Source organism: Odontesthes bonariensis, chromosome 19 (genome assembly GCF_027942865.1).
Source record: "Odontesthes bonariensis isolate fOdoBon6 chromosome 19, fOdoBon6.hap1, whole genome shotgun sequence".
In the NCBI taxonomy this organism is placed as follows: domain Eukaryota; kingdom Metazoa; phylum Chordata; class Actinopteri; order Atheriniformes; family Atherinopsidae; genus Odontesthes; species Odontesthes bonariensis.
In genome coordinates, this window is record NC_134524.1 from 1,760,248 (window position 1) to 1,771,914 (window position 11,667).

At 44.4% G+C, this 11,667-nt stretch overlaps 1 protein-coding gene across 1 annotated transcript; it reads right to left on the bottom strand.

Moving 5' to 3' along the window:
• Nucleotides 1-278: 278 nt before the first annotated feature.
• LOC142368886 (uncharacterized) lies at nucleotides 279-11,667 on the bottom strand. The gene is made up of 9 exons (XM_075451087.1): nucleotides 11,637-11,667; nucleotides 7,901-7,933; nucleotides 5,821-6,081; nucleotides 5,496-5,741; nucleotides 5,217-5,411; nucleotides 5,009-5,095; nucleotides 2,688-2,798; nucleotides 2,018-2,116; nucleotides 279-380 (listed from the first exon to the last, which is right to left on the bottom strand). The coding sequence occupies exons 1-9, from the start codon at nucleotides 11,665-11,667 to the stop codon at nucleotides 337-339; spliced, it is 1,107 nt and encodes a 368-aa protein (XP_075307202.1). The 3' UTR covers nucleotides 279-336.

The following is an 11,667-nucleotide window of genomic DNA, read 5'->3' on the forward strand; positions in this document are numbered from 1 at the left end:
ACGGGACGATTCTGTTTTTCAAGGGACGGTTGGCAACCCTCCCTCACAGTGACCTTCAAACAACGCCGGACCACAGAATCCAAACACGCTTTCTGCTCAGTTTCCAGCCACAGACCGATGCTGCGGTTCTTCTTTGTTTGCTCTGCTCACCGCATCTAAACAGCACAAACTTTCCATCTGATCTCTTTGTACAAACCCACAGAGCTACACAGGAAAACAAGTGACACCAGAGTTCATTTCATCTATCTGGGCCCCCGAGCGCTGCAGCGGTGGCTAACAGCGAGCGCTGCAGCGGTGGCTGGAAGCCGGGTGGAGGCCGGCAGCCGGGTGGAGGGGTCAGCTCAGCGAAGAGTAGATGATGCCTGGTTGTGGTGGAACGTCTGAAAGCACAAACATACAGTTCTGAGCTTGCTGTGTTCTGCTAATCGTGCTAACAGATTAGCTAACAGATAGCCTGACTGTGTTCTGCTAATCGTGCTAACAGATTAGCTAATAGACAGCCTGACTGTGTTCTGCTAATCGTGCTAACAGATTAGCTAACAGATAGCCTGACTGTGTTCTGCTAATCGTGCTAACAGATTAGCTAACAGATAGCCTGACTGTGTTCTGCTAAACGTGCTAACAGATTAGCTAACAGATAGCCTGACTGTGTTCTGCTAATCGTGCTAACAGATTAGCTAACAGACAGCCTGACTGTGTTCTGCTAATCGTGCTAACAGATTAGCTAACAGACAGCCTGACTGTGTTCTGCTAATCGTGCTAACAGATTAGCTAACAGACAGCCTGACTGTGTTCTGCTAATCGTGCTAACAGATTAGCTAACAGATAGCCTGACTGTGTTCTGCTAATCGTGCTAACAGATTAGCTAACAGATAGCCTGACTGTGTTCTGCTAATCGTGCTAACAGATTAGCTAATAGACAGCCTGACTGTGTTCTGCTAATCGTGCTAACAGATTAGCTAACAGATAGCCTGACTGTGTTCTGCTAAACGTGCTAATAGATTAGCTAACAGATAGCCTGACTGTGTTCTGCTAATCCTGCTAACAGATTAGCTAACAGATAGCCTGACTGTGTTCTGCTAATCCTGCTAACAGATTAGCTAACAGATAGCCTGACTGTGTTCTGCTAATCGTGCTAACAGATTAGCGAACAGACAGCCTGACTGTGAAACCTAAAGTGTGACACTCGTATCGAAGGCATGTCCTGTTTCTAACTTCAGTTTGGATTAAACCAACTCTGCAAACTGTTCTGTTTGGGTTCTATTAGAAGGTCATCGGGACTCCGCTCCCACCCATCAAAGACATAGCAGACAGGTGCTCAGGCCCCCCCAACCATGGACTATTCTCCCTGCTGGCACCAGATCCTCTCAGACCCTCACCTGTGTTTGTTTGTGCAATGACAATAAAGAAAGTCTAAGTCTAAGTGTTGAATATTATAATTGGATGACGCCCTTACTCACTGTTATGTGATGGTGTGGTTAACCGTACTGTTTTCTAAAAGGTAGATACAGGAAGTGACGTTTTTCCTTTCTCTCGGTTAATTTGTTCTCGCCATGGAGTGAGTGAATCCCAGTTGTATCTGAGTCGAGCTCTGGTGATATCAGTCTGTATGTTTAATAAATATGCCACGAGGCTAAAGAGAAAGACCGAGTTGATCCTGCTTATCCTCCATACGCAGCAGAGGACTGCGCACTCCTGACTTAACCTCAACACTAAGTCTCTCTCATTCACATGTTTTTCTGGTTCTCTGGTCAGAAACTGGGACTGAAAATCAGCCCATTGAGACTACGAGTCGGCTCACTGAAAGCGTCTCCAGACTGTCGCTCTGCTCTAATAAAATCCTGATTTTAGAGCCACAGAATCAGCGTTAAAGCAGCTCAAAGACGGCGTCTGAGCAGAGAACTCAGCTGGATTACAGGGACCAGGATCTCCCACAGAGGAGCTCAGAGGCAGCAGGAGGTGCTGAACCTTTCCTCTCTGAACTCATTTAGATGATATCAGGTTAAAGTTGCTGTACCTCGGGTCTTTATTTTGTCTTTACGGCCTCTGATGACGACTTCTCCATAGCTGACGTGGTCTGTCCTCACTGCAGAGTACACAGCAGCTGGATCGGGCTCTGCAGGGTTAAATAAGGAAAGATTACATTATTATAACAGCTGCAGCACATATATTTACCATGAGGAAGTTATTCTTTCTGTGCAGGGTTAACTAAGGAAAGATTACATTATTATAACAGCTGCAGCACATATATTTACCATGAGGAAGTTTTTGTTTCTGTGGAAATTTAGAAGTTTTCTGCACAAGTTTTTTTGTTCTGGTGGTAAAGACAAACACCTAAATATAGCGGGTGTGAAACAGGAAAAGGACGACCACAGAGCTGCTCACTTCTGCCCTCAGCCAGCCCCTCGCTGCTGCCAGCCCAGTCAGACCCACAGAGGTGTGAACTCTGACCAGCTTCAGCTCGCTGGAACTGACACGAGGAAGTCGTGGTTTTGTTTTAGCACGTTAGCAATACAGCAGCATTAATCTAAGCTCAGTTAGAGGCTGAAAACATGTGAAATGCTAAGTGTCAGACTGTCAGAATCAGAAAACATGCACTGCTTTAGGGTTCTGCTGGTGCACTGTGCGGACAGGTTTCAGATGAAAGAAGTTAGAAGTGAAGCCTGAAGGAGACAAATCAGCTGTACCTCGGGTCTTCGGTCCGTCTTTACGGTCTCTGAAGACGACTTCTCCATAGCTGACGTGGTCTGTCCTCACTGCAGAGTACACAGCAGCTGGATCGGGCTCTGCAGGGTTAACTAAGGAAAGATTACATTATTATAACAGCTGCAGCACATATATTTACCATGAGGAAGTTATTCTTTCTGTGCAGGGTTAGATGTGAACAGGACATCACAGCACAGTACCACTAATAATAATATTAATATCAATGTGTGAAGAACAAACTGCTCTTCGTGCAGAGTTCATAAAAATGTATTTCCAAGAATTGTTTTGTTGTTTCCTTTATCAGCAGTGAAACCTGGTCACACGTTTTCATCAGAAACAGGAAGCTGGACGACCACAGAGCTGTTAGTCTGTTAGCAGAATAACCACAGGCCGAGTCCAGCTCAGCTCTGACTGTCAGGTGCTGAAAAACACACCAACGGGGAGCTGTAGACTCCCCAAAAAGAGGAATTTAAATGAAGAAAAGAGAAGACTGGTGAGGAAGATGTAAAGTTCTCTCTCCGCTCTGCTGCTATAAGACAAAGGCAAACCTTGGGTCTGATTTAAGGTTTGCATTGCTAATTTTAATGGTTGTGTCCTTTCTAGTTAGTCATTTTGGTTTGATGAGGTGTTATTTAAATAAAGTTGAGTTGGACTCACTCAGTGGGGTTACATGGCACTGAAAGGATCGGATTATTGGCTAAATTACAATAAGAACTAGAACATTTCTGAAGAAATTTTGATGGGTGCCAATCTACTGCCCGCCCTATAAAAAAATGTTTAGTTTAGTTGAAGTTGAGAGTCTCCTGTCACATATAAACTTTGAATGAGGTCTCTGTGATGTCGTATGGCTGAGTTATGAGGCCTCCAAAACAGGGCAGTTTTTGGCATTTTTGGTTCGATGGTTGATTTTCTCATTGAAAAACAGGTCTGTCTTTAGAGAGTCCTGTCCTAAGATAGGTCTGCTGTAGACAGCCATGTCATTTTTATCAAGGTCCTGTTTAAAATACAGCTTTTATGTCATTTTCAAAATGGCCTCGGTAAGTGCTTTTCAATGCATTTTCCCATTGCATTGTGGGTATTTTCAAACTTCCCCTCACTATCAGTTTAAAGGAGAAACGCAGATCAGATTTATAACATGAAGCTGTTATAACAGGGCAGCCATCTTGGCTCTGCCCTCATAAGCAGTCTCAGAACAAAGCAGGCTAACAAGGCGTTGCCCCGGTAACAGGAGTTAGAACAGAGCAGGCTAATAAGGCGTTGCTATGGAGACGGAACCAGCTGCGGCTCGTCTGTGTTAGACAGAGAGCAAACTGACATATGTGCACACACTATGGCTTCTTAAAATTAGACAATGATTTTGACTGCACTCGACTGTCTCGAACAAACGGTCGCTGTTCGAAAAGTAAAAGTCGTATCCAAATAATTTTTGAACCTTCAGCGCCCCAAGAGACGGCAGAAGCCAGCGGTGTGATTTTCATTTGGCTACTCTGTGCGGCTCGTTTTTTATGGCAGTTTTAAAATAATTTTTCACCTGAATTTTATGATTTTAGGCGTTTATAATGGAAATGGAGAGGCGACCTCTGGGCTCAGAGGCAATTTGTAAGAAATCTGTGAGGCAGAGCTCAATGAGGGTGACTTTGTGTGAAAGAGGACAAAAATGCCTACGTTTTGAAGTAAAAATTGTCCAAATCGGGCAGATATTTCGGACATGAGAGACATTTGTTTGAGGAATTGGTGCAGTATCGAATTTAGAGTGAGAAACAGAGTGGGAGAAACACCTCGGCTGAGACGTAGTCTTCCTAAAACGTAAACTGCCGTTGTGTCAAAGCTGTATAATGTATCAACAAACCCTTTGGTTCAGTTAAAGCCGAGAGTCTCTTCTCACATATAAACTTTGAATGAGGTCTGTGTTATGCTTTATAGCTGAGTTATAAGGCCTCTAAAATAGGCCATTTTGGCCCCCATAATGGCACACATAATAATGCCTTCGGCATTGGCACCCATAATGAGTTGAGCAAGGGTAATTATCGTCATCTTTCTCCAATGCCTGAGTTTGTTGTTGTTGTTGGTGGTGAAGAGGTCAACAGGAAGCGGCTCTATTAGCAACAGCTGGAATGGGTACAGCGCCACCTATCATACCGGGGTATGACACGCTTTGTGCCTCTGATCCCATTCATTCACCGCCATATAGCCAAGGAGAATTACCATTGCTCAAATAAGGAGCATAACCCAACTATAGCTGTAATCTTATTAATCTCCCCATGTAGACCCAATGAGTGAAGCACACAAAGAACAGCGTTACCTCTGTTTTTTCTGTTCGGCTGCTGTGGATGAGTTAATGTTTTCAGGTCGCTGTATGTGACGTCTTCTTCTGTTCCTCCAATGTCAGCTGAAAGGAAGCAAAGCGAGTAAAATGTTTCTGTGATGCATCATAGCTTTGTTCAGTGCAGGTATTCTTAAGATGCTGTCAGGAAAAGATCAGTGATGGATCACCAACTGCTCTGTCTCACCTTCAGCTTTCCTGTGGACACATCGTCTCACCAGTAGAACCAGTAGAACCAGTAGAACCAGTAACAGCAGGAAGACCCCAACACAGGCAGCCAATAACACCACATCATGATGAGAAAGAGTAGCAGGAGAGGAATGAGAAGAGGTGGAACCAGGAGTTATTGAAGATGATGGAGGAGAAGAGGTGATGGGTTTCTCTAGAAGGAAGTAAATATAATTAACTGTTAAACATGAACTTTAAAATGTTCTGAACTCTAAAGAGTCACCTGAGTAACCCTCACCTGTGACAGAGATCCAGCTGGGTGGAGACTCTCCATGACCGCTGATGTTACACCTGTAGAGGCCTTCATCAGACCTGTTAACATGGTGGAGGGTCATGTGACCTGTAGGCTCAGTCCTGATGAGGGAGCCATCTTTATAGAAATCAGCTGGGAGGTTGGAGGAAGTGTTCTTTGTTGGACAGCTCAGAGTGACGTCACCTCCCTCCATCACAGGGAGGACAGGACTCTGCAGGATCACTGATCCACCTCAACACAGAGACAAACTACAGCATTTCATCCATTTCCACACAGCTTCATCAGCACTAACTCCACAGTCTGATCTTACCAGAGACAGTGAGGCTGATGCTGTTACTGGCTGCTCCCTCTCTGGACTCACACCAGTAAACTCCACTGTCTGATGGGAACATGTAGCTGATGTTACAGGAGGAACCAGCTGCTTCTCCCCAGTCATCACACTGAGTCCTGTTTTCTCTGCTTGTGTTCCTCCTCAGAGTCCATCCAGCAGAGCTGTGGTCCTCCTCACAGCTCAGAGACACAGAGTCTCCTTCAAACAGCTGAGAGCTGCTGGGACTCACAGTCAGACCAGCTGTGAGCGGTGAAATGAAAAAGCACATTACTGCACTGATGTTTTTGTTATTTTCAAAAAAACGAACAACCAGAAGCACCTTCTGATATTCTGACAGTTCAACAAGTCAACCAAGAGGCCCAGTGTATTTCTCATTTGTTTGTATTAAAGATTTAAGGTAAACACAAGAAACTTGTGCTAAAGAAAAATAAAGGACCAGACTCAGTGAATAATTCCCTATACTCCCTATAATATAGATCAGTGAGCAGCGCTTACCAACATGTTATTGGGGTCATCAGGTGGGAACCTTCTTTCATCAGTGTTTCCTCTAGTTGGCCCACGACACCTCCAGGAGGCTAGACAATGACCACTGGCGTCCCAGAGTCACCCCCCTAATGCCAGCCAACACTGCTCCTCACACCACAACAACCATAATCTACCTCAGCTTCTCACCAACTGCACACCAGTCACAGCGGGGTGGGGATGCAAACCCTGGTTCGGGTAGGGGAAGAAATAAAAGAGGTAAGAAAAGCAGGAATGGGATTCAAACCCTGGTTTGGGTAGGGGGTAATGAAAATATAGAGGGTGCCAGAGGTGGAGGCAGGACAAGACACACAAGCAGATTCAGCAGACAAACTCACCTAAACAGCCCTGCAATCACTAAAAATGCCAGCAAAAACAAAGCCATACAGCTCACTTAAAGCCAACTCACCCAAAATGGCCGCCTGGTTTCAAAAGGCTCACATGTGCCAAACCCTCCACTTAAATAGCTTGAACTTCTTCTTTGCTTTTTCAAAAGTCTGTTTACCCTAAGTGCTCCCCCTGCTGGGCCCCCAGCTGCTATTGCATCTTCTAATCCAAACCCACTGGCTGGACTTTACTGCCTCATCTGACACTTCTTTCACTATTTTCCTCACACTCTGTCCACTTACACCCAGCTCCATCAACAATGAGACAACAGACTTTGCAACAAATCCTCTACATCCTACTTCCACTGGACAGATTCTAACCTTCCATCCTCGCTGATCTGCTTCTGCCCCCAACTCCACATATCTAAGCTTTTTCCTTTCATATGCTTCTGCTACTAATTCCTCCCAAGGAACAGTCAGCTCCCTCTTGAACAAACTGAATTGCAACTCTCTTCAGCTTAGACCCTCCTAAGTTTACCTGCCTTCGTTTATCTTCAACACCTGCAGCTAAGCTTCTTAATACTTGGTCATGTCGCCATGGATACCGGCCTTGTGACAGACTAACCTTACAACCTGACAAAATATGCTTTAGAGCTGCAGTACCTGAACATAACGAGCATAACGGGTCTCCATTTACCCAGAGTTTTAGGTTCTGGGGAGTTGGCAATACATCATATGTTGCCCCTATCAAAAATCTAATACTCCTTTCCTCCATACTCCACAGTTCTTACCAACTAAGCTTTTTCTTCTCTACACCGTCCCTGCTTAGCCTGAGCCACTGCCTTTGCACCCCTTAACATTTCCTCCTGTCTACGAATCTGCTCAACAACTAGCTTTCTCTTCTCCTTGAGACCTGCTCTACTCCACACCGGTTTATCTACATAACATATGATTTATCTATTCTATCCAGTCCCTCAGCAACATCTTCCCAAACTGCACTGCCTGCTCTCCATCATTCATGTCTGCCTGGTACCACCTGCCTAAACTCTTTACTGCCTTTTCCCTAATTATTGGAATGTTTTCTTCATCTATTACAAACTTTCTATCACTTAATTTCCCTCTACTTATTGAGATACTTCTAGACTTTGTGGGTTTGATTTTAAAAGACCGTAGGGGTTGAATCATCAAACAAACTGTTCTGGTTTACTGACCTTGACTTCTGTTGGACATCACTGAGGTCAGAACTAAAGAGAAAAAAACGTTCAAGTAAGTTTAAGATACAAGTCAGGTCCATATGTACAAAACATATTCAAAATAATGGAATATGTACAGACGGAAAGAAAACTGCAGCCAGGCTATCAAGTCGAACCGAGTATAAATTTAAAAAAAAAAAGACTCTTATTTCCTTGTTGTCCCCATGTAACATCATTGTTGTCATTAACTTGTGTTTCTCTCTCTCAGCAGGTGTCCCTGGCCTGGTGTTACGCTGCTTGTTGTCCCCTCTTTCCTGTCCTCTCAGCCCCCAGCTGGTCCAGGCAGATGGTTCCTGGTTCTGGTTCTGATGGAGGTTTCTTCCTGTTAAAGGGAGTTTTTTCTCCCCACAGTCGCCTCGTGCAGCTCAGGATGGGAGATTGGATCAGAGAGAAGTTTCAGTGCAATCTGTTGGTTTCCTTAGCTGGGAAACTTTTATAGAATCTGACTGCATGAACTAGATCTGATTATTTTACAGTGAATTGGATTCTAATTGGCTTGAATTGGACTGTAACTTTAAAAGACCTTGAAATGACATTTGCTATGATTTGGGGTTTATAAATAAAACTGAGTTTTAGTTTAATTTATTTGAATCAATGCATTAGAGTTTATGTGTCATCAGGTCATGTCATACTCTGTCATTATTGGTTAAACACGAATATTTATACATTAGTCATGTTTGGTTTCAAACTGAGGTTGATTTTCACTTCTGTAAAAATCACATGTAGCTGTACCTCAGACTTCACTGAGTAAAGCCTAATTTATGCTTCAGACGCAAAGCCTCTGACGCTCGGACGCATAGCCTCTGCGAGCGTCAAAATCTTGACCACTCCCCCACGCAGAGGCTCTGCACGCGTTCTCGTACACCTCAAAAAAAATCCTGACTACGCGACAGACGCACGCAGACCACCAACGGAAGTGCGCAGACAAAAGCGGCTGTGATTGGTCCTCGGTGTGCCTTTCCGGTTGTCTGTGTTGTTGTCATTCTCGCTTGGTGTTGGGCGCGCCAACGGGCGTACAGACCACCTACGCTTCCTCCTTCGTCTTTTCGCCAACTCCAATAGCAGAATCCTTTCTTCTTCAAGGTCGAGCAACTCCATATCCATCTCCATAGTATCTTGCAGACGCGCCATTGTTGTTTTGAACAGGATCAGCGTGTCAGCGGAATATATACACTCCCCCTACCGAAGTTCTCACGACTCGAATGGGCTCCCACTAGCGTTTTGGTGGGAAACTGCTATGCGTCACTAGAAATTCTAGGTCGAGGTTGCAGAACCATAACATGAAAAGTGGTTCGCGACCAGAGCAAAACAACACGTCAAGACGATAGACGTAGAACTATAATCTGCCCTTAAAGATGCACTGAAACGAATGTTTATCTATCATTCAAATTAAATTTTTGTCGTTTTCTAAAACCATCAACCCAACTTGAACTAAATTTTCCGGGTATAACTTGTTAAAACGGCCATTTAAAAGTGTGAATTATGTGGCCTTTGGTGCGAAATTGGCCACGTGACCGTGACGTCATAGGGTTGACTCCCTTATTTGCTAGTATGGCTGGCTGTGAAAACAACATACATTTGATGGACTTATATCTCATAAAGGAACCAAAATTCTGATACAAACATCAGCAGGTCGAAAGAACACACCTCTAACATTATGTGGAAAAACTTTCGTTGAATTTAAGCCACACAAATCGATTTAATATCTATACTGTAGAGGCTCTCTGCACCTCCCGTATGGGTAATGGAAATGAAAGTTACCATTTTCAGCACAGGATCGGCGGCACAAAACAGCCATCGCTCCTACTACACGCTGATTATTATTAAGATGTTATCAATCAAATGACACAATAGTGTATGTTTGCTGTGGTAAACTGGAAAAGATTTGAACATGCCGGTTTGGCAGATATGGCATTCTGCTGCGCTGTCTTTGACACGTTGAAACCTAACGAAGGGGCACTTTGAAATCCAGCCACTTAAAAAAAACGTATGTGATAATAACATGGTTTTAATGTAAGCTTAATAAACAATGGCGTGGATTAACGGGTCGGAAATCCTCCAGTGCGCGGCCCCAGTGCGGATCCTCACGGGTCGGCGGCAGGGAGATGGGCACCCGGCCTCAGCACGACCGGCAGCAGCCATCGGTAGGACTGATCCACGGAGCCTCGGCTGTCGTAGCCGGCGCAATCACCGGAGAGACCAGACAGCAATTCTAGCTGGATATGTGTGTAGACCGAAGAGCAAAGCGAGCAGTCCCCTGCTTCCGAACAGCAAACACCGTAACAGGTGCAGCTATCGGCAGGCGGCAGCACGCTGTGATACGAGCCACCGTGCTCTCAGCCAATAGCAGTGGTCGACACTTGCCTCTCAGAAGCGAACAGTAAGCGAACATTATTATATATAAAAAAAAACAAGTCCAGTAATGTCCGATCTGGAAATTTCAGACTCACCTGTCTTCGCGCCCGAGCAGTAGTTCGAGCAGGGACAGTCTCCGTCGGCACACCAGGTCCAGCGATGTCAATAGTTGGAACAGCTTCAGCTAAAAGACGTCTCCTATTCCCAACCATTCCCGCGATCTCCACATTTTTTGTGAAACAGTTGTGATGGAAATGTACGGAGCACAACACGGATGTTGAGGACACTTCAAAATCACGACGATGCCTCCGTACAAACTGTATCCACCGTGCTCTCGTCTTTGCCTTCTCCTTGTCAGCCTCAGTTCCAGTAGTTTTTAGTTTGGGAAACATGTGCAGAGAGATCCCTTCAGTGAAGCTGCTATTTTTGCAACTAACACCATTTGTTCCTCCAGCAACACAATATTTTCTGCCGTGCTGTGATGTCTTAGCCATAGACGCCGCCATTACAGTTAGACTACGAGAACTTCTGTGTCAACCCTATGACGTCACGCATTAAAAAAAGAATTCGCACAAAAAGACAAAATTTGGCTCCTTTTGAGCCCGTTTTAACATGACTTCCCAGATAAATTATTATCCAGACAATATCTCATTTTAATCGCAAGGCTTGGAACCTTTAGAATCAGCAGCAAAAACTGTGAAATTCCAACAATTAAAATTCGTTTCATAAGCACTTTAAGAGGTTAAATCTCTTACATCACTTACAGCCTACAGCTTAAATCGCTAAAATGGAATCTAGATAAAAATACATTTGGGCATAGGGAGCCCAAAACACCAGATTCACAACAAATGAATTTGGTCTCTATGATAATGTAAAAAACTGTAGAAATTCCAGAGCTTTGCATCCCCCTAATACACCAGCTGTAACAGCTCCTCCAACACATTCTCACTCCCTACACTGAAGCGTCTGACCGTGCATCAGCATGTGGTGAGCTGAAGGGCCAGGTGAGCTCTCAGTGATCTCTAAACAACCAGAGGGACCTCAGCTCTGTGCAGCAGAGAGGTTGGACCAACTCGAACGGGCCTTAGAAAACAGAGATGAATATAAAAACTTAATAATAAAGAGGAGACAGCTCCCTGAATCTGTACATGACTCATAACAGTTTTACCATAACTGTGTTATTGCTGAATGAAACCATCTATTTGTTGTTCACACTTCTGTAAAAAATGAGTTTATTTCTGTTAAAAGCCTTTAAGTTTCTGGTCTGACCTGACCTCTGTATTTCCAACCTAAACTCAGTCGTTATCAGCTATGAACACAGAAAGCAGAAGTTACTTACAGAGCAGACATCGCAGCGATGTTTCCTTCAT